Source organism: Microcaecilia unicolor, chromosome 2 (genome assembly GCF_901765095.1).
Source record: "Microcaecilia unicolor chromosome 2, aMicUni1.1, whole genome shotgun sequence".
In the NCBI taxonomy this organism is placed as follows: domain Eukaryota; kingdom Metazoa; phylum Chordata; class Amphibia; order Gymnophiona; family Siphonopidae; genus Microcaecilia; species Microcaecilia unicolor.
Genome location: NC_044032.1, coordinates 377,768,100 through 377,792,170, shown reverse-complemented (window position 1 = coordinate 377,792,170; position 24,071 = coordinate 377,768,100). Strand labels below are relative to the sequence as shown.

Below are 24,071 nucleotides of genomic sequence, written 5' to 3'. Positions count from 1 at the left end.
TTTTCATGCATATGTGCCAATGCATAATGCATCTTATAAAATCAACCAATGAAATGGCAAGTTCATTCGCACTTATTCCACATTCAGTGTTGGCATGTTCTAGGGCAAATCATGCCAAATTAATCTGATTTCTTCCACTGGATGACCAAAGAATTGGATCGAGGACATATGTTAGAAGTATTCTACTTAGATTTCAGCAAAGCTTCCAATACAGTTCCTCATGAATAAATTGAGCAGGCTGAAGTTAAGACCTAAAGTGGGGAACTGTATTAGAAACTGGTTGACTGACAGATGGCAGAAGGTAGTTGCAAACGTAATTTGCTCAGAAGGAAAAATGGGTGAGTAATAGAGTATCTCAAGTATCAGTTCTGGGGCCCATTCTAGTCAATATATTTGTGAGCAACATTGCTGAATATTTAGAAAGAAAAAATTCTTTTTGCGAGTGGCACAAATTTATTGTGGGGAACACACTTATTGGGAGGGGGATACAGAGGGACAAACCCACAGGGAAATCAGGCAAGAAAACAAGTATTTACTTCAACAGTATATTTTTCTCTCTTACAGACCAGTTTGCAGTACTTAGGAGCCTGTATATTAAAATATGACAATCGTTTGCTCTTAGGGTTAATTCTTTACAGGTCATCTGAAGTTAGGTGCTGGTATGCTGTATGCTAAACATGAATTATATACTGGCAATTATGTGCATAATTGTCATTATAGAAATCTAGTGCAAGTCTGCAATGATGTGCCATCTTTGCCATGTCAGTAATGCACATAACTGACAGTATTCTATAACCTCAACATATAAGTACTGGACACATCCATGGCCCACTCATGCCCCTCCCATGTCAACACCTCCTTGCAGTTGTACGCTATATAATATGCACACTAAGATTATACAATATTAAGTGCAGTTACGCACATATCTTCAAATTGATGCCAATTCATTCCTATTATAACCAGCTTTTTTGGTTATTATTATTATTTATTGCATTTGTATCCCACATTATCCCACCTCTTTGCAGGCTCAATGTGGCTTACAATATATCGTGGATAGTGGAAATGAAGGAGAGTAGACATTTAGTGTTACAGAAGTATATTGGGTTGCATGGTAATGGAGAGCATGATAGTGATGTTGTTTAAGTCGTTCTTAGCATTGATTATTAGATACTAGTAAAAAAAGGCCCGTTTCCGAAACCAATGAAACGGGCGCTAGCATGTGGGGTTTTTTTGTGTGTGTGTATGTGTCACAGAGTTATTTTGTGTGTGTGTGTGTGTGTGTGTGTGTGTGAGTGTGTGAGGGTGCGGTGTGTGTGCAGGTTGTTGATGTGTGTCTTTTTTTGTTTTGTTTTGTTTTTTGCTTGGGGGTTGGGGGATGTGCTGTGCTGTGCTGGCAAAGTGGGTTGGATTGGTGTGTGGCTTTGAGGGTGTGTTTCTGTTGTATTGTGTGTGTGTGGTTTTGTCTGTCAAGGAGGTTTGTGGAGGGGGGTCTTTCTGTTGGTGAAATGTAAATGTGGTTGTAGGGGGGGTCAGCCTTTGTTGAGTGTTGTTTTTTTTTTCCATGTTTTTTTTTTGTGTTGTGCTGAGGCAGCAGTGTTGTTTTAGATGGGCGGAAGGTAGAGGAGCACGTTCTTTGTCTGTCGGTATTTTTTGGCCATTTCAGGGCTGCTATAGGGGAATGCTGGAAGAGAAATGTGCTGTTGGAAGCAGCGCCATCTTTTTCCATTGGGCTGGGGTTTCTGGCCATCCTGGAGGTGGGTGACGGCTTGCCTGAGGACGGGGATGGTTGTTTTAAGTTGGTGGAAGGGAGAAGAGCACGGTCTCGGGCCGTCGGGGGTGATCCGGTATGTTTGGTCCATTTCAGGCCGGCTGCAGGGGAATGCTGAAACATTTATGCGCTGCAGGAATTAGCGCCGTCTTTTTCTGGGTGCTCGGGGAATCACCGAGGTGGGAGACAGCTTGCCTGAGGCTGGGGATGGTTGGGCACGTCCTTGGCCGCTTCAGCAAAAGGGGAACAGGAAGGGGGTGTGGAGTTTCCTGCAGCCGCCTGAGAAATCATGTATTCTTTGTTTGTTTTGTATTATTAGTTTGCATTTCTGTTGAAGAAAGAGTGGATGCCTTTCGAATGATGGAGGTGGTGCGTCGGTGTGCGGTTGTTTCGTTAGTTTGGCAGCCAGTCTCCAGCGATTCCTAGGCAGGGAAGGAGTACTCCTCCCCCTTCCTTGGTCGCTGTTTGCTGCTGGCTGGGTCGCGGGTAATCCTTCCAGCTGGGCCGCAGCTTGTCCTGTTCGCCCACGTCCCAGATGGTGACGGGCACGTTGTTTTCCGGCTCCTCTGACTCCATGTCAAGCGATCCCAAATATAGTCTGTGCTATAGGCCCTCTGGCACTCTTCAGTACTGGCATTAGGCATTTAAAAAATTCTCCCCCCCTCCCCTCCCCCGGTCTATTTTTGCACATACCCACAGCAGGAATATTCTTCTCTCGTTCCAGCGGTGGTTCTGTGCTCTCCGTGCTGCACAAATAATGAGCCATTCTTCTGGGGAATGCTCCTCCCTTATTGTCACGTAGTTTCCTCTGATTGGTCCGTTTTACGTTGCCTAGTGTTGCCTGGGAACGGTGTTGTGATGGTCCTTTGTGTTTCAGAATGTTGAGGGTGTTTTTTCTGATTGGTCCGTCATGCAAGGGCGGGGCAGAGAGACATGGTCAGTGTTATGGCTTCACCACCATGAATCCATGAACCCTTCAGTGAGTGACTGAGTGACTTCAGAACATTGTCTTCAGAACGTTGAGGGTGAGTTTTATTATAGTAGATATGTGTGGATTTCACATGTTTTGGTCTTTGTGGTATGTCTTGTCGAAGAGATGGGTCTTCAGCAGTTTTCAGAAGTTGGTCAGTTCATAGGTTGCTTTTAGGTTACATGGCTAATTAGAGCCTAATTAAACAATTATGTTACACATGTAACTGGAAGTAGTCTATAACCGGTGTACTAAACATGAAACTGGGCATGCAAGATTATAGAATTGGGGGAGTTAGTGTGCTTAGCTGTAAAAATTAACATTCAGCAAGTACAAAGGTTGTACAGTAACTGTTGAGGGAATGCTCAGCAGGTCCACTGTAGTTATTGCACAAAAATGTCTTTAGCATATGTTACATTTTTTTTCACAATTAGAGCCAATGAGCTTAATTGGAACAATTCCATAAACTGGTGCCTAGAAGTATGTGCCACTAATGTGCATGAAAGGCATAATTAATTGACAGATGCCTTTGTGCATTGGCACTATTCAATAAGGTAGTGCTAAATGCCATAGCACCTAACTGTACAAGGGTGTACATGTGAGAGGAACATGGGCGGGCCATGGATGTGTCTCCCAGTTATGTGCATAGTTTATAGAATGCATGACTTAAGAGGGTGCACCTACACATGGGCACACCAGTGCCAACTTTTGCTAGTATTCTGTAATGGAATCCGGTGGAAAGATGCCATTATAGAATTATCACAAAGTACATGGCATTGGGGCACCTAAATTAGGGTTCAAATTTATAGAATTGCCCGAAATACCCCCTCTTGAGGAGATATTAGGTTTACTCATGAAAACTGCCCAACTGACATCATATTATAAGTATCATGAGCAAACATAATATGGAGTCCATACCCATTCTCCATCCATAGCTCACCAAAAGGGTTTTAAACTAAATTCATTGGGAAGAGTGAACAAATCCCTAGGTAATTAAAATCCCTCAGGCAAATAAAACACTTGGGGAAAAAGGGCAACATCTGGAGAGCTTTGTATACCAATGTTTGTAGTTTGGGGAGTAAGATTCTGGACCTAGAGACTGTGATGGAAGAGGATGACTTGGATTTAGTGGCAGTCACAGAGACATGATTCAAGGAGAATCATGACTTGGATATCATTATACCAGGCTATATTCTTCAGGAAAGACAGGGTAGGGCAAAAAGGCTGAGAAGTGGCATTATATGACATAGACAATTTTAAAGTGGCAGAATTGTTGGACTTAAAGGGTAAGGAAGAAGCACCATGGATTAATCTGGAAAGATCAAATGGACAATATATTTACATTGGTGTGATATACAAGCTTCCTTCACAGACAGAAGTAAACCGAGACTTAATTGAAGACATTCAAAAGATTGCAATGAAAGGAGAAGTGATATTATTAGTAGATGATTTCAACATGCTGGACGCAGATTCGGGCATCCCTGATGTGAGCTCATCTAGAAGTAAAGAGATCTTGGTTTTCTCTACATGGAGAGCTATTCTAGCAGTTGGTAATGGAACTCACATGAGATGGGGCCAAACTGCATGAGATGTTCACAAATGGGGAGAATATTTCTGGTGTTATAGGAGGTGATCATTTGGCATCTAGTGATCATCGGATGACATGGTTCAAAATATACGCACTTTTGAACCCCAAAAAAGTGTCTCCAAATGTCTAAAGGAAAGTTTCAAAACTGCATTTCAATCGGGTTCCAAGGCAAAAGTAACCAACATTCTTGTTCTCTGTGTAATCATATCCAAAGAGGTTTCCAAAAAGGAGGTGCGATTCATATTGTCCACTTCTCGCTTATTAGAAGTATCTTCTGTAGATCTTCCTGAATATATTGGGCTTGTGTAATAGGAAGTAATGAGTCTCCAGCCATTCCCAGGACCTCAATTAAATATTTCTTCACCATGTTTACAGCAGAAATTAAAGGTGACCTTGGGAAATTGAGAAATCTCAAATTAAGTCTTCTAACCTGGTTTTCCAAGTATTCTGAATGTCGATGTAAAACGTTCTTATCTTTAATTGAGGCAGCCTCTACATTCTCCAAGGTCTGTATTCTGGTTTCCAATTCAACCTTCGAGGACTGCTGAGCAGTTACCATATCAGAAATAACCTTCATATCTTTAGAATTCCCACTTATCACAGTCATTAAAGAGGAATGCATGTCATAAGTAATATCCCAAAGTGACTCTGTCACTGCAGCTGGTTTAATTATCCCTCGAGATGGTAAAGGGGAGGGGGATTGACTTCCCATCTGAGAGAGGGTACTCACAATTCCAGAAGGCAATATCTTCAAGGCAGAATCAATAATAGCCTCTCGCTCAGAATCTAAAGTCTCCTTATCTGACAATACCTTCCCTCCTTGCATGCCTGGTTCCAAAGTGTTGTCTTCCCAAGCAGCAAGAGTATCGGCGGTGCTCTTTCTCCCCGGCTGTGGTGGGGCCATGTGCTCAACAGGGCTCAAGGATGCCCTGTTTACACTACTAACTGACGCCAAAGCGTCCGTTCGTGCAGAAGGAGACAAAGTCTTTAAAGGGACCATAGAAGCAACAACAGCGCCCAGCGTTGTCTGCCTCATCGCTGGAACTGTGTTAGGGGTCAAGAGAAACTCCCTAATCTTCCCCCTCCGCTTGACCATTGAACACCACGGGCTGGGAGACGTTCCGAGGTGAACAAGCTGGAACCATCAGAGGAGCGACTGCAGGTGCATCTGCCTAGATCACCATCTTGGATTCTTGCTGAATCCTAAGGTGGACCCTAGCATTAGGTAACTATGATTTGGATTATTCTTCCCAATGTGCATCATGTTGCATTTGTCTACATTAAATTTCATCTGCCATTTGGATGCCCAGTCTTCCAGTTTCCTAAGGTCTTCTTACAATTTTTCACAATCCTCATCTGTTTTGACAACTTTGAATAGTTTTGTGTCATCTACAAAATCAATCACCTCACTCGTTGTTCCATTTTCCAGATCATTTATAAATATGTTAAATAGCACTGATCCCATTCAGATCCCTAAGACAGAAGGCAAATGCTAAAAAGAAAGTGTATGTGGTAGACCTTGACCAAATTTCAGCAGACTGTGTTCCTGAGCAGCTAGCTAAACTAATGGAAGACAAAATGATGGGGCTAGATGGGATACTTCTGAGGTTACTGCAGGAACTTAAGGAAGTTCTTGCAGATCAGCTGTCTAACCTTTTCAATGCTTCTCTAGAGTTGAGAGTGGTTCCAGAAGACTGGAAAAGAGTGTATGTGGTCTCCCTCTACAAGAGTGGAAGTAAGAAGGAAGTTGGGAACTATAGGCCAGTTAGTCATAACTTAGTGGTGAATAGATTAATGGAAATGCTTCTAAAACAAAGAGGTTTCTGGAATCAAATGGATTGCATGACCTGAGGCAGCCTAGTTTTACTAGAGGAAAGTCTTGTCAGACTAATTTGATTAACTTCTATGATTGGGCGACCAAACAGTTGGATTTATGGGGAGCATTAAATGTGGTGCATCTAGATTTCAGTAAAGACTTTGACACAGTTCCACATAGGGAACTGATAAATTGAGTGCCCTTGGTCTGGACCACAAAGTCACTAACTGGATTATAAACTGGTTAAGTCACAGAAAACAGAGAGTTCACTCAACGGAAAAGGATGTTACCAGTGGTGTACTGCAGAGATAAGGTCTTGGTTCTTGGCCTGGCTCTTTTTAACATCTTTGAATGATATTGTGGAAGAGCTGTTGGGTAAGGTTTGCCTCTTTGTGGATGATACAAAATTCTGTAGTAAATAGAAAGCCCTGATGGTGTGGATAGCATCAGGATGGATTTAGCTAAGGTAGAATAATAGTCCAGAAATTGGCAACTAAGATTTAATGCTAAAAAATGTAGGGTCATCCACTTGGGCTACAGAATCCCAAGGCAGCAGTACCATTTAGGAGGAGAAGTACTTCTGTGCTTGAAAGAAGAGCAAGACATAGGGGTGATCATTTCTGATTATCTTAAGGTGGCCAAACAGGTAGAAAGGGCAATGGTCAAAGCCAGAAGGATGCTTGGGTGCATAGGAAGTGGAATGACCAGCAACAAAAGGAGGTGATAGTGCCTCTCTATAAGTCTCTGGTGAGGCCCCATTTAGAGTATTATGTGCAGTTCTGTAGACTGTACCTTCAAAAAGATATAACCAGGATGTAGTCAGTAGTCTTCATCATAAAGCATATAGATACAGACTCATATTCCTCAATATATATACTTTGGAAGAAAGACAGAGAGAGAGAGAGAGAGGGGGGAAATATGATTTAAATATCTCTATTACATAAATGCATAGGAGGTAGGTCTCTTTCAACTGAAAGGAAGCTCTAGAATGAAAGGGAATAAGGTGAAGTTAAAAGGGGATAGACTCAAAAGTAATTTAAATAACTACTTATTTACAGAAAGAGTGGCAGATGCATGGAACAACCTCCATCTAGCCCAATATCCTGATTCCAACAGTGACCAAATCAGGTCACAAGTACCTAACAGAATCCCAAATGGGAGAGATAAGAAGAAACCAGGAAATAACAGAGCCCTGAAATCCAATTGAGGACAGCATATCAAGGAGTAGGCAGTGATCAACAGTGTCAAAAGCAGCAGATAGATCAAGAAGGATGAGGATAGAATAGAGACTTTTGGATCTGGCCAGGAACAGATCATTGGAGACTTTAGCAAGCACTGTTTCAGTTGAATGAAGAGGGCAAAAGCCAGATTGAAGTGGATCAAGAATAGCTTGAGATGAAAGAAAGTCAAGACAACGGCAGTGAGCAGCACGTTCAAGTACCTTGGATAGAAAAGGGAGGAGAGAGATGGGGTGATAGTTGAAAGGACAGGTAGGCTTCAATGAAGGTATTTTTTAGGAGTGGTGTGACTACGGTATGTTTGATAGCATCAGGAACAGTTGCAATAGAAAGTGAAAGAATGAGAATATGACAGATGAAAGGGATGACAGTAGGAGAGATAGTGCTAAGTAGATGGGTGGGAATAGGATCAAAGGAACAGGCAGTTAGTTTTGAGGAGGAAAGAAAATGTGCAGTTTCCTCTTCAATGATTTCAGAAAAGGAAGAAAAGCAAGCAGGGGTTGGTGGAGGGTTGAGAGAATGGACTAAAGGAAGGAGAGGTGGAGGTGACTTGGTTGAGAATTCAAGTTTAATCTTATGAACCTTATCACAAATGTACTCAGCCAGAGTCTGTGGAGAAAGGGATTTGGAGGTGAAGGCAATTTGAGGAGAGAGTTCAGTGTGGCAAAAAGACATTGAGGGTTTGAACCAAGAGAGTTTGCCAACTGGATGTAGTAGTCCTATTTGTCAAGTGAAAGAGCAGACTGGAAGGAGGTCAGCAAGAATTTGGAATGTATGAAGTCAGCATGGGCATGGGATTTCAGCCAAAGGTGTTCAGCAGAGTGGGCACAGGAATGTAGATAGTGGATTCTAGAGGTCAGCCAAGGCTAGGGTTTGGTATGCCTTAATGAACAGGGAATGGGAGGAGTGAGAGTATCCAGAGCAGAGAACAGAGTAGTATTATAGGAGGAGACAGCCTCATTGACCACCTCATTGAATATTGAAAGAGGATGATAAAGCGAGAATCTGAGAAGCAGAGAGTCAGAGGGATCATTAGCATGAATGTTAAAATCCACAAGAATGAGGGAAGGAAATGAAGGTTCAAGAAAGAAGGAAAGCCAGGAGTCAAAGTCAGTGAGAAAGGAAGAAAGGGTCTTATCAGGGGGGGTCAATAAGTGACTGCTACTTGGAGAGGCAGAGGAGTGAATAGCCAGATGGAGTGGACTTCGAAGGAAGAAAAGCAGTGACACTGAGTTGGAAGAATAGGTTGAAATCTACAGGATGGTGAAAGTAGTAACTTGACATCACCTCTGCGGACAACTGGGTGAAGAGTATGGGAGAAGAGGTAACCACCATGACACAGGGCCACAGCTGAACTAGAGTCTTCAGGGCAAAGCTAAGTCTTAGGACAAGCAGATGGAGATTATGAGACATAAAGAGGTTGTGGATGTAGGAAAGTTGTTGCAGACAGAGCGGGCATTCCAAAGAGCACATGAGAAAGACAGGAAAGAAGGGGGGGGAAGAGAGAAACAGAAATTAGATTTGAGACATCACAGTGTGACCTGCATAAATAGGTTGAGATCTGATGTGGAGGACCAGGATTGGGATTGATATCCCCAGCGGAGAGCAGGAGAAGGAGCAAGAGAGTACGGAGAAGAGTAGGAAAGGCATGACAATAGCGATGAAGGTGAGATCAGATAGAATGGAGATGGTTGAATGGAAGGAAGGAAATGTTGAAGTTTGAGAGCTGAGAAGAAGGAAGAAGACAAAAGAGATGGTGATATGATGAAAGCAGAAGATGGGCAATGTGTTCCTACAGTGTACAGTGGTTTCAGATGGAGAAAGAGATTGGAAAGGAACAGTACTAAGAAGAGAAAGTGTACTTAAGCCGTAAGAAGTATTTGGGAGAAAATACAAAGTGTATAGAGAAAATGCTTCAGCGTGTGACACCTGGAGCGAAGGCCCTGGGACGATCGGGGTGGACTTGGGAGTCACCCTGGAGAAGGCTGTGAGGATATGCAGTGGGCTGCAAGTCCTCTTCAGCACCTAGAAGGCAGCTGGTGGGAGCGCTGGGCACCTGGAGTGAAGCCCTTTGTGGATTTGAGTGGACATCGGAGTCATCCTGGAGAAGGCTGTGAGGATATGTAGATGGACTGCAAGTCCTCCACAGTACCTGGAAGGTAGCTGGTGAGAGTGCTGGGCATGCCCACTATGCATCTCCCAGCCAAGAAAAGGCTTACCAGGGGTTAGGCTGAAGCCAGAATTCCTCCTCCTGGAGGTAACCTTTCATGAGGGACTTTGTCAAACTCTTTCTGAAAATCTAGATACACTATACCAAAAGGCTCACCTTTATCCACATGTTTATTCATACATTCGAAGAAATAAAGCAGATTGGTGAGGCAAGACTTCCCTTGGCTGAATCCATATTGACTCTGTTCTATTAAATCATGTTTATTTATACGTTCAGTGATTTTATTCGTTATAATAGTTTCCACTATTTTGCCCAGCACTGACGTTAGGCTTGCTGGTCTGTAATATCCTGGATCTTTCCTGGATCATCCCTTTTTAAAAATGGGTGTTACATTGGCCACCCTCCAATCTTCAGGTACTACAAATAATTTTAATAACAGGTTACAAAACACTAACAGCAGAGTGGCAAATTCATATTTGAGTTCTTTCAGTACCCTGGGGTGTATACCATCCAGTCCAGGTGATTTACTACTATTTAGATTATCAGTTTGGCGCAGTACATCTTCCAGGTTCATTGAGATTTCTTTTGTTTCCTCTGCATCATCACTCTTGAAACTGTCTCTGGTACAGGTAAATCTTTTTCAGTAAAGACCGAGGCAAAGAATTCATTCAGCCTCTCTGCTGCGCCACACTCAAATAGCAAAACTAATACAGAATGCTATACCACATCATGTGTTAGGCCATTTTTCCCATATTAAGCGCACGTTAGCACATAATGCAGTTCAGTAACGGGGCCCCTAGATTTATTCAGTATTAAACAGAGGAGCTATGGAAAATGAGAAATGCTGTGTTGCCAATATTTTGAAGAAATATACCAGTCATGGTTAAATTTTATCTTAATCAGAAAATGTACAGATAAAAAGATTTTAAACCTATTTTTGTCAGAATGAACAAGCTGTGGATATTGATATTCAGTGGGTTATCTCCACATTAGAATAGGCAGATGCCTCATCCATTTATCCTTATGCATGTTTTCAGTGACGTGATTCATTTAAGTAGGACCACTGATTATGTGCTCCTAAATGTAACTAAACAAATTATCTTGACGTACTGAAGTGGATAAGCTTAATAGATAGCAGTTGAAGATTGTTGCTCTCTTATTAAGTTTAAGCTGTAGCCCCTGGAAAGCCTCTGTTGCCAGTTCTTTTTATATAGATAAATTTAGGTTGGATATCAAGATATCCAGCCAAAACATTTCCCTTTACCAGCCAAGAATTTTGCATTCTAAGAGGTTAAAATGTAAACTCTGCAGTCTGCTCTTTTTAAAATGCCTGCTGCAGTGATTATATTATTCACGGATATTCAGTATTGCTATCCATATAGGGAACAATGCTGAATATGAAGAATGAGAGTATTACCATTGTCAGACAGTGGCAATGGTCAAACAACTATTCAGGTAGCTCTTGGGATGAAGTTAGGACAGCAATTTTTCTGTCCTCACTTTATTTGAGTAGTTATTCAGAGTGTGGTCTGAGCATCGCTGTTAATTAGATAATTTTACCGCTCTGCCTTTGCAAGCATGTGCACCACCCCAGCACTGTGAAGATAGTGGGAAGTATCAGCACATCTAACATTTAGGCACATACGCCAGCCATATATCTAAATAACATAACATAACATATCTAGTCTTATATACTGTGTCAGACCAGAAGGCTCGGAACAGTTTACAACAGAATAAAGACATATGTAATAAAGGAGAAAAAAAAATACAATAACCTTCATGATGAAAAACCAAATCTAACATAAACACAAAGCATGCATAACACCTAGTAAAAAGCCAGGATTTAAGTCATTTCCAGAATCGCAGAGAGTTAATTTCAGTCTGAATTGTAATAGGCAGAATATTCCAGACGGGGACCACAACCAGTATAAATGATCTCTTGGTGGTAAGTGCAGCAGGGATGCACATAATTTACAATATTCTATAAGGGTATGGGTAATGGGATTTCATATCCCACCTTTCTGTGGTACAATCAAAACGGTTTATGCCGGTACTTTTTCTGTCCCCAGTGGGCTCTCAATCTAAGTTTTTCTTACACACGCGGCTCATGCTACGCTTATGTGGATGCCCCCTTGCATTTACATGCTATGTAAGGTGCTCATTACAGAATAGTTCCTAGGTGCCCTGCTGGCACATTCATGCATGCAAATGTGGACATCTAGATTATAGAATGCCTTTATACTGCCGGATTCTACGTATATATCATGCCTAACGTTCCATGCCAAAATCTAAGTATATTCCATAACAATGTGCGTAACTTAATTGGCTTAACAAGTCAATCAGCGTTTTTAATAACACTTAACATGCAATAATTAGAATTTACGTGTATAACTCACTAGGGGCTCCTTTTACCAAGTGGCAGTATGTCCAACGCGGGCTTACCACTCGCTATAACAGAAGTACCACCAGGCTACCGCAGCAACCCAGTGGTACTTCCCACCCCTACTGTGCCATCATTTCTGGCAGTACAAAAATGTATTTGTTTTTGTAGTGCCGGACTGTACCCGGCAGTAATTGGGCAGTGCCGCATGCTGCCCAGTTACTGCCAGGTTAGTACAGGAGCCCTTACCACCACCTCAATGGATGGTGGTACGGGCTCCCCCACGAAATGGCTGCGCGGCAAATGCTTTACTTGCCGCCCAACCATTTCCTGCAGGAAAGCGAGACCTTCCTTTTTACCAGCTGAGGTAAAAGGAGTCCTCAGCGTATGTGTAAAACTCACGCCAGCACTGGACCCCTTTTGCCACAGCTTGGCAAAAGGGGCCCTAAGCATACTCTATAACGAACTGTGTTTAAATTCTAAAGTGTGCAGTTCAAAAGGGGCACGGCCATGGGTGGGGAAATGAGCATTTTGTTGGTGTTCCCAAAATTTATGCGCATTGTTATAGAATATGGCCCAGCCTGTGTAGAACTAGGTGCACGGATTTATGCCACATTTTCACTTGTATGAATGGAGGTGCTTAGTTTTAGGCACTGCGATATCAATTAAGTGTATTTTACATACCATGCCTAAATCTTATAGAATACGCTTAGCCGGAAATGTTTTCCATGGGGATTTTTTTTAAGCGCCATATATAGAATCTGGCCCATAGTGCCAAGGCAATCTGTAATATTCAACAGCACTATCCGGATAGGGCTGCTGAGTATCCAGGGATAGCCACGGCTAAGCCATTTATCCTGGTAAATGGCTTTGAATATCCGGCCTTAACAGCTTATCTGCTTTACACCCAAGCAGTCCTTTTGAATATTGACCGTTAAATGCTTCTTTCTGTCCTCGTAATGTACTGACAGTGTTGTCCACATTCTTCTCTCTATCCAATGATTAAGCTGTGTTTTTCTCAATTTGCTCTCTGAACTAGGGCCACCCTCTGCCCCACGAAATGCTATCTCCAACATCAATGAAACAAGTGTCTTTCTGGAATGGACCCCTCCAGCAGATACCGGTGGAAGAAAAGATGTGTCTTACAATATCGTGTGCAAGAAGTGTAATTCCCACTCTAGCCTCTGTGAGGAATGTGGCAGTCATGTGCGGTACCTGCCCCAGCAGAACAGCTTAAAAAACACCTCTGTGATGGTGGTGGACTTGCTGGCCCACACTAACTATACCTTTGAAGTTGAAGCAGAAAACGGAGTCTCAGACCTGAGCCCAAGTGCCAGACAATATGTGTCTGTAAACGTAACTACCAATCAGGCAGGTAAGTTCAAGATCAATTGCTTTCATTAGTTCCGCTTACACGTAGTTGCTGTTTTTAGACTCATTCATTTGTACTTTAAGTATATATTTTAATATCACACACTACAAGAACATAAGCACCAGCCACTTGAGCACAGCGTGTTAATAAACTCAGAACACAGCATGTTAATAAACTCTGAACACTAAAAATCAGTAGCTGCCCAGGGAGCCGGTGTGCTGTATTAGGCTGATCTGCAAAGCATCAAGTGCTGCTACAGAATCCTATGCATCTTGGGATTTTTGTGAATATTGTAATTATTTTGACCTTTATTTTAATTCATTTTAAATTGGGAAAATATCATTCTGTTTGCCTTATTATCCCAAAATGATTCAGCAGGCTCATTAGTTAGGGGAGTTGGGGTAATGCAGTGTGCTATGGGAAAAGATTTGTCTGCTAGAGATAATCCGGCTGGCTGAGATTAAACACAGACTCCCGACTTCAATTTGATGTGCCCAGGAATAATTACGCACTTTATAGAGTGAGTATCATTCTGTAAAAGACTGGCTAATTTTAAGCCTATCAAAAATGCACAACTAGCAAGATCTAGCCAGCATGGACGCTTCATGTATCTAGAAGAAGGTTCACAGCAAAGCACAACTCTGATAATGGGTTTCTTCAGTGTTTCCTGAACATTTCTTTGGTTATATATTTCTGGTAATCAATCTAGCATTATCCAACAAAAGTTTTTTTTTTTTTTTAAATAAAACACAATATAGTCTTAACGCAGGAATTAGTATATTTTGTCAGTTCATAGGGATGTGCATTCATTTGAAACAGCATTGCTTATCTGAATGTGGCTATGTGCGTTGCTCCTGCTATATGTGTCAGGAATCGCACATTTATCTGCTGGTGTTTTTCTATATATTTTACAAAAGGCTTCATGTTCATTAAAGCCTTTTGAAAAAATACTGGCAGAATTTATCATGTTCCAAACTGGATGTCTCTAATCCTAACCCACTGACCTATGCAAAATGGGCTTTGGTACACTAGTCCCCAAGTTAACTGATTAATGTACACTAGTGTGGAGACTGGGCAGGGGCAGTTCCGTACACTGAATGTTTGATGCCGCATGATAACTATTTAGATAGTAAATAACACAGATCGGCTGTCACAACCTCCGTGGATGGTGTTAAGAACACTTGCATCGTTTCCAGCATAAAAGTGTATCTCATCATCTGCAGTGCAGTTAAAATATGATACTTATTTTCACTGCCTTAATTGCATAAGCAGATGATGGGAAGTTCCCTAATATTCATGCAGCATGTGCAGCTTCTGTGTGGTAATTATGGTGTGGTAACTGCAAAACTTCTACTGTACTTTAGTAATATGCCTACAGATTCACTTACCAATTTGAGTAAGGGATGCATCAATTTTGATTGTTTAATTTCAAACTTAATTACCTGCAAATGACAGCAGAATATAGAAGCAGCAAAAATGTCTTTTGTGCTTATGGTTAAAACTGAGGGGTCCTTTTACTAAGCTACGTGAGCGCCTATGCATGGCCAACGCACGTCAATTTTGAGTTACCACGTGGCCCTTGCAACATTTTCATTTTTGACGCATGTCCATAAGGCGCATTGTAAAATATTTTGATTTTCTGGCGCACGGGCGGTAATTGGGCAGTAATCATCATTCTATGTGCGTAGACCATTACCGCCTGGTTACCGTGTGAGACCTTACCGCTAGGTCAATGGCTGGTGGTAATGTCTCAGACCCAAAATGGAGAAATGGCAATTTTCATTTTGCCGCACGTCCATTTTCGTCAAAAATTTTAAAAAGGCTTTTTTTTACGGGTGTGCTGAAAAATGATTCTGCATGCGCCCAAAACATGCGTCTATACTACCGCAGGCCATTTTTTACGCACCTTTGTAAAAGAGCCCCTAATATACTTGAATCTGAAGTTAAAAAAAAAAAAAACAACAAAAAAAACCTATTTTGCATTCTGTACCTGACCAGCTTACAACTTAGAATGTTTTCCAATAACATGATATTTTCCATAACATAATGACTCATGTATAGTAAGAGGCATATTTATACATGTTTATAACCATGCTGCCTTCATATAAGTCACTGTTTCCATTAACCATGAATATAAATTAATACAACAAATATACACATGCATTTGGCATTAACAGTGTTGATTTTATACAGCATATATGCCATGTCATACTAATTCAGGAGGGTTGACTTTATGCCTTATATAATATCTAGGTTTGTTTTTTTTTAGTCTATGTTCCCTGTAGGTTGTAGAGAAGTGTGTTATTCCTCGTGACAGCACCAATTGTGCAATAGAATTTACTTATTTAGCAAAAAAACAAATATTCAGCCATGGGCCCACTGTGGAAATTTAACAAGGTTATGTATCTGCTTAAAGCTATACAGATTTCTAGCAGTGTTATATGCATAAGTGGTACCACTGAAAATGCATGTGTAACTTATATGTTACTTACATGTTACAATAACTATCAATTATCTAAACCAGTTAGAACTTGGGTTGTTTCTCTCACAGTGTGCAAAACAAATAGTTTATCAACCATGGACTTCAAAGGTTCCAAGCAAGGCAATTTTATACAGAATAATTGCTCCTTTAAAGAGCGCCTTGGTTATATTTGGAGCAAATTTTTTCACTGGTCCCAATATTTTTATTAAACTGGATAAAAAAAACAAACCAATGTAAAAAAACCTCTATTTATAGAGAAAAATCATTGGTTTCTCAAAAAAAGTATTGGGAGTGTTTGGGAAATCCATTACATAGTACATCAGATTCAAACTGTTTTTTGACTAGTACAAAATCTTGAAGCAACTGGTATACTACCCTTGGCCTGTTCTAAATCGTACAGCTTTTTACAACAGATAACTGTTGGCCATTATGCAATTTAAAGGGTGAAAGTTATCCACCTTACATTCTCAGATTTCTTTCTAATTTTTAGAAGTTTTTATTGATATGCAAAAAACACACATACACAGTACCTAGTAGCTAAGGTCAAGCAAGTCATAACTCAAGAACCACCCCCCCCCCCCCTTCCACCCACCAGGAGTGTACCAAACAAAAACAGAATTTTGGATTGGCTTAAGAACAATAAGTAAGGAAATTATTTCTCCCCCACCCATTCTCCGCCCCAAAAGACACGTTAGTTCCTGCTTCCACATAGGCGAGAAGTGTCAGAGATAGATAGGGCTTGGGTTGGTGCAAGCAGGTTTTATAAATCACACTGCCCATTGCTGCAGATCTACAGAAAAAAAAGGCGAGGTACATGCCAGTGCCACAGTGTGCATACATTCTGTTTTATAGTAATAATTATGCAGACTTATTGTAGCAGCATGTAGCACTACTGTATAACAAAAGAACACTGAAGCAAATTCCCTGAAGAATCTCTACTTCATTAAAGCTATGCATTAGTGCTCAAAAGTAATTTTTCCAACTGAAAAATAATTATGGAGGTAGAATAGCTCCTTGTTCAGTGGTATTTTTAAAGGTCATTACTGGATATCCACAATCAATTTGCACAGACTGTCTCCATCGTATGTAAATCTCTGTCTCTTGCATTCATTGTTGGTATCCTGAAAACCTGATTGACTGTGTCCTGAGGACTGTGTTGAGAACCCCTATGCTATACTGAAATAATAGTATTATTGACCATACTAGAGCACTCTGCATGCCTTTCCCTCATTATGCAAAATGCGATCTGAGAGCCGGAGTATTAAAGGGGTCCTTTTACAAAGGCACGCTGAAAAATGGCTTGTGGTAGTGTAGGTGTGGGTTTTGGGCACACGCTGATCCATTTTTTATTGCGCCTGTAAAAAAGGCCTTTTTTTAGCTGAAAATGGACGTGCGGCAAAATCAAAATTGCTGCACGTTCATTTTGGGTCTGAGGCCTTACCGCCAGCCATTGCCGAAGCAGTAAAGAATCCAGGTGGTAATGACCTACGCATGTCAAATGCCACTTGGCACGCGTCCATTACACGTGTCCGAAAATAAGAAATATTTCTCAGATGTGCGAATCGGACGTGCACCAAAAATGAATTTACCACAAAAGCCATGAGGTAGTCGGGTGGTAACTCCATTTTGGCACACGTTAGGTGCGTATAGACGCTTATGTGGCTTAGTAAAAGGGCCCCTCGGTACATTTTTTTTCTGGTGCTGACATTATTGTATTCATGGGCTTGAAATGTTCTTGGTGTTCTAGCTTCTGTTCCTTATGACCAAACAGTATTTCTGAGATGTCTGGATGTTGGATGAGAACCAGAACCCTTGTTCTGCTCCGCAGTTTTGACCTTTCTGATTTGTCCCCTAATACTTCAAAAATGACATGTAGCAGCCTCGGGATGGTGTTTTTCCATCTTCTGTTGCTGTCTCATCTCTGTAGACCACCAAGGACAGGAACTTATGTACAGAAGGTTTGCAACTAGCATGTGGTATAATATTGATAGTGTCGTCCTTAGATACTAGCATGCGTTTGTTAAATGATAAAATATATCCTTAAAAAACCTGATGGTGTGCCTTGACATTTTTTGCGCCTTGTCAGCGTACCGGAAGATGAAAAAGGTTGAAAATCACTGATATGGGTACCTGCAGTTGCACCAGCCATAGATCTGGTATAACTACAGAAACCTAAATGTGGCTGGGATGACAGTAAATGACCATTTTCCAGCTACACACTGTTCTGTAAGTACGTTTCAGCATTCAGTAGCAAGTAATTTGCAGGTGGGTGTTCACATGGGTAGAGTTCAGGTAGAATGTGGGCAGGACAGATGTATATGCATACATTATAAAATATTGTAATGTATATGTATTCTTTAATATTCCGGACTCCAGCTCTCTGGCTGGTGTAAGTAAACATGTATAAAATATAGGCATATTTTTGATCTGTTACACTAGTATTTATAAATGATCTAGAAATGGGAATAACAAGTGAGGTAATTAAATTTGCTGATGACACAACAGTATTAAAAGTTGTTAAATCACAAGAAGATTGTGAAAAATCGCAAGAGGACCTTACGAGACTGGGCATCCAAATGACAGATGACTTTTAATGTGAGCAAGTGTAAAGTGATGCATGTGGGAAAGAGAAACCCAAACTATACTTACGTGCTGCAAGGTTCCACATTAGGAGTCACCAGGCAGGAAAAGGATCTGGGTGTCATCGTTGATGATACATCGAAACCCTCTGCTCATTGTGCAGCGGTGGCCAAGAAAGCAAATAGAATGTTAGGAAGGGCGACAAAAATGATAAAAGGGGATGGGATGACTTCCCTATAAGGAAAGGCTAAAGTGGCTAGGGCTCTTCAGCTTGGAGAAGAGACGACTGAGGGGGAATATGATAAAGGTCTGTAAAATATTGAGTAGAGTGGAATAGGTAGATGTGAATCGCTTATTTACTCTTTCCAAAAATACTAGGACCAGGGGCAAACAAGCTACGGAGTAGTACATTTAAAATGAATCAGAGAAAATATTTCTTTACTCAGTGAGTAATTAAACTGTGGGAATTTTTGCCAGAGAATGTGATAAAAGCAGTTAGCTTAGCAAGGTTTAAAAAGGTTTGGATAATGTCCTAAAGGAAAAGTCCTTATGCCATTATTAAGGTGGACTTGAGAAAATCCACTTCATATTCTAGGATAAGCAGCATAAAATCTGTTTTGCTGTTCTAGGATCTTGGTCAGGTACTTGTGACCTGAATTGGCCACTATGGAAACAGGATTCTGGGTTTGATGGACCTTTGGTCTGTCCCAGTATGGCAACACTTATGTTCTTATTCTATAAAGAAAAATAGAGATCTATGCTCCCAAAAGGCACATTCTTCATGCCTAATAGTCACCCTTTTGTTGAATATTTTGTGACTAATTAAGCCTTCAGTTAGTCAAGTAATGACAATTTCCCAGTTAAAACATATACTTTGACCCTTCTAACCTCTTAACTTGTGATTATTGTCCTATCTATGTTCAACAGCCATGGCTTTCTTTAAGCAGCTGTTTGTGCATTTGAAAAGCAATATATATTTTTTTTCAAATGCAAGAGAAAGCTATTTAAAAGTCTCTAAGGGCTTCCAGCTAGAAATTTTAACTCTCAGAATTATTGTTAGGAAATGGAAGTTACAGGAATACAAAGTCAATGAAAGATTTTAAAGACAAAGAAAAATTTCTGATAGAATTGCCTGGGAACAGGTCGAAGCTGCAGAGCAGACCCCGCTTATCACTACAAATGTCATTCTGAAAGATTAGCTGACATTGGAGCAGTTGTCCACAGGTCCATGATGTAGTGTTTCTTACACAATAGTGATCTGCATGGGAGAATTATCAGAAGGAAACCTTCAAACATGCAGTGCATGCTAGAAGACCTAAGAATATTTCTCTGCTAGAAGAGTTCTGCAAGGAAGAATAGAAAGACTGTTAGCTAGCTATAGGAATGGTTTGAGAGCTTGTATTTTCGCCAGAGGATGTGTTATAAAGTACTGAATGAAAGCCAACTTTTGCAACTGACACCTTTTTTTTGTCTGTGTAAAACACTGAAAGTAAATAATTATAAATGAAAATGTTCATAAAGATGATGTATTGAATGTTGTAGCATGCAGAGGTTGTACTAGCTTCCGTTTACTGAGAGGACTTCATTAAAAATACATTTGATGAGGGCTGTCAAAACTTTTACCTACTACTGTACATGTAACAAATGTGGTCAAACAGTAACGGCTTGCATTCATGTATACATTTGTTATCTCCAGGTGGTCAGTATGCAACATTAGGGATCATCGAAAGCCCTGCCCCCTCCCCCCATTGCAGTCCAAATAATATATAGATGGCCTGTATTTCTCTCTGTTCAGTCCCAAAAAGCTATAGAAAGGCTTATCTCTGACTCTGGGGAACCATTGGAAAGGCTTGCCTCTCTCCATGCCTGCCCCGTTTCTGGATATATTTCAGCCAGAATCCTAGCCAACCGTAGATTTACAGTGAACGATTTTATCAGGGCCTCCTCAAGTCATGACGAGCCAGCTGAGGCACTGGCATAGAGCACCAGGGCACCAAAAGCCCCCCCTCACTAGCTCAGCCTTCTCAATGCTGTGCTCTCTTCTCTGCACAACCATTGGCACCGCCTCAGGTTTTAATGGAAAAACAGCTATGTCTTATTCTTGCGTTTAAAGCTGGGGCAGTGCCAGAGGACGGGTGTGGAGGAGAGCACAGTGGCAAGTACAATTGACATGCCTTCACCGCTGTAAAAGAGGAGGTAGTAGAGCTGATGTTGGTGGGTGGGCACTGATGCAGGTAGGGGGAAGGGGCTCACCAGAGCATAAGTTCTGAGCCAATTTAAGCTCTGGTGACCTCCTTCCCCCTACCTGCATCAGGGTCTACCCAACAGAATGAGCTCTACCTACTCTTTTAAAGTGGTGAGAACATGTCAATTTACACTTGACACTGTGCTTTCCTTCACCTATACAGGGTGAGGAAATAAAAAGTAAACTCCTAGAGTTTTTTGCTGCTTTCTCAGCAACCGCTTGGAGTTTCAATGTGAAGTTGTATAGCTTTAATTGTTGTTAATATCGTGGAGAATAAACGAGCAGATCAAAGTGACACCCAAAGGATTTTATTAGAGATACCATATATAAGAAAGTTGCCTGACACAGGTCGTGTTTCGCCCACAGAGGGCTGCGTCAGAGGCTAAAATGTATCCTCCCGAAAAGAACAACTAAAATGTATCTTCCCAAAAGGAACAATATTATGTGCTCAAATCACAAAGCAGAACTCCATCACTGAAGCTGGAAAAAAAAAGTGACGGAGTGCTGCTTTGTGATTTGAGCACATAATATTGTTCCTTTTGGGAAGATACATTTTAGTTGTTCTTTTCGGGAGGATACATTTTAGCCCCTGACGCAGCCCTCTGTGGGCGAAACACGGCCTGTGTCGGGCAACTTTCTTATATATGATATCTCCAATAAAATCCTTTGGATGTCACTTTGATCTGCTCGTTTATTCTCCACGTTGGATCTTGCAGATCGTTTGCCTTGTTGTTTTTGGGACCCCCATTGTTGTTAATGTGTACATTTCTGTGATAAGTGGAATGATGATATCTTTAAACATGGTGAAGCTACAGACTTTTTAGTATGACCACCCAGTGATTTTTGATGTTCAAAAAGTTTTGCACTTAAAACAACCATTTTGGGGGAAAAAATGGGGTATCAGCTTACAGTTAATGATGTCTCAGTGACATAGACTTTTGTCTGGGGAGCAATGTTGGAGGCTTATCACAAGCTCCACCCAGTGCTGCAAACAATTGCTAAACTCAAGGAAGCGCTGCAGATGATCTGCCAGTTTATGACTTTTAAAGTGAAGTAATTACAGTCAGCAGATGTCCCCCCAAAAAAGGATGACCCGCCTATAATTTTCTTTGTGTGATGTTCAGTAATTTTGATAAGTTTAGAGTAGCTAGTTCTAGCTGTTGTTGAGTTACAACTGAACAGACCAAAACTGCAGAAAGCTTGGATACACCCACTAGCAAAGTACACATCAAATCATGGAACTAGAACTGTTTAATTCATACTAATCTATTGAGTTGATTAATTCATAGAATAAGATGCACTAAATTGATTCTGATTTTATTAAATCTTTTAATACATATTAATGAAGTTAATCCCTAGTGTGTGAAGCTATACCTGCCATTTGGCCAGCCTGACTTGGATGTTTAAGTTATACAGAGATTGGCTACATTTATATCTAGAACAGTGGGTGGGGGGAGGGGGAAGCCTTGGAGGCCTCAGCCTCCTCACTTTTGGCTCGGGTTAGCCCTTAAGTGAAAGCCAGCTATTCTGGGGGTGTTCCAGGGGTGAAGTGAAACACTTGGTTGGTAATTGCCAGTATTTAGGGGGTCTTTTACTAAAGCTTAGCTCGAGTTATCTGCATCAGTGCCCATTTTATTTCTATGGGCCCTGCTGCAGATAACTCAAGCTAAACTTTAGTAAAAGACCCTCTTAGTACGTAGTCAGGGAAATCACATAAATGGGACCGAAGAAAACATAGTCTTATCTTTATTCCGATTAAGTTCTGAATATCAGTTTAACCAGCCACAGGTTAGCTGGCACCAGATAAACTGGATATTCAATACTGAAGCCCTGACGTGGCCCAACATTGAATATCTGAGAATAATGTTGGCAGCGGTCAGCAAAATGCTTACTGCCATCAACTGAATATTTATCCCAAATTGTCTGAAATTTTTATTAAGGACCCTCCTTCCTGCCCCAGTAACGATCCCAGAGGCAGTTCACATCTCACCTGTCCATCCTCCATTCACCACCACCTTCTGTTATTGCTATGATGATTTCTTTAAATTAATTTGCCCGACTGTTTTCTCTTTTGATTTTGCTGGGGGTGACTTCCAGCCACAGAAAGGTTTAGCCCATTATTACTGTATAGCCTTTTATTTTTCCATATATTTTTTTTTTATTTATTTAGATTTTGCTGACAACTTTTTTCAGTAGTAGCTCAAAGTGAGTTATATTCAGTTACACTGGGTATTTCTCTGTCCCTGGAGGGCTCACAATCTAATTTCATACCTAAGGCAATGGAGGGTTAAATGACTTGCCCAAGATCACAAGAAGCAGCAGTGGGATTTGAACTGGCCACGCCTCTGGATGTCAAGACTAGTGCTCTAACCACTAAGCTACTCCTCCATTCCACGCCCATCCTTTTATGTATCTAAAGCTTTCTCTTTGGCACCAGATTTTGAGCCACTTATTGAAGTTTTCTGTATTGTGTACTCTTTCCTCACTTTTTCCATAGGCAGGCAATACATCAGAAAAAGCTACAGTCTGTACTAAAGACCTCAGCATCTCCCCCAGCCTTTGGAAAGAATTCTGCAGTACAGTTGTGCTGTTTCTGGTCAGATCATTTGTCCCCTGGTGGATTATAATACCAACTTCAGCATTCTTAATCTTTTCTCTGACATACTCCAGTATTTGGTTTGTATGCCAGCTAAGTGAGGAATCTGTAAGGCATTTCACTTTATTGGGTCCTCTGGACTGTGTCTCAATATAATGACTCTGATAATGAAGTCAGAAAGACAGCATGATCTTTCTGTTTTTGAGCTGGTTTGTCTGCTCTTTGGGGATGAGTCTTGCATTGATATACCTTATTTAACTCTGTCTCCACTTCAGTTTTGATTTCTTGAGCATCATAATGTTATAATTCTGCAAAATTATTTTGGAGGGAGAAATACTTGGGAGGGTGGATGCTTCTGTGTCACAGGTCACAATCTACCAGAACCTACTATAGCCCATCTGTTTTTGGAGTGTTTATTCTCAGTGGCAGTGAAAGTAAATTAGATCCAAATTAAATTAGATCCTGTGTAGTCTTGGAAGTTGTTTTAATTGCAGCCAATTCTTGCCTAAAACTCCCCTTGCATAATAGCAAGTTGTAGACAAATGGGGCAAGCATTAAGCCTCCACATGCTTTGCACCATAGCTACTGTACTGAGGGGTCCTTTTACTAAGCTGCAGTAAAAGGAGGCCTGCGCTAGGGTCAGCGCATGTTTTTGCCGCACACTGAGCCCCCCTTTTACCACTGTGGGTAAAAGGCTGTCTTTTTTTCTGGAAAAGAACTGGCCATATAGTAAGTGAACCAGTTGCCGCATGGCCATTTCGGTGGGGGGGGGGGGGGGGGGGAGAATTTACCGCCACCCATTGAGGTGGCAGTAAGGGCTCCTACGCTAACCCAGCAGTAACCGGGCAGTGCATGGCATTGCCTGA

At 41.2% G+C, this 24,071-nt stretch overlaps 1 protein-coding gene across 2 annotated transcripts in view; it reads left to right on the top strand.

Moving 5' to 3' along the window:
• Positions 1 to 24,071, top strand: part of EPHA5 (EPH receptor A5) — a 609,249-nt gene that overhangs the window by 360,636 nt on the left and 224,542 nt on the right. For both annotated transcript variants that reach the window (XM_030194566.1, XM_030194568.1), the window contains exon 5: positions 12,970 to 13,305. In XM_030194566.1, the coding sequence (XP_030050426.1) occupies positions 12,970 to 13,305 (336 nt within the window). The remainder of the gene's footprint in view (positions 1 to 12,969; positions 13,306 to 24,071) is intronic.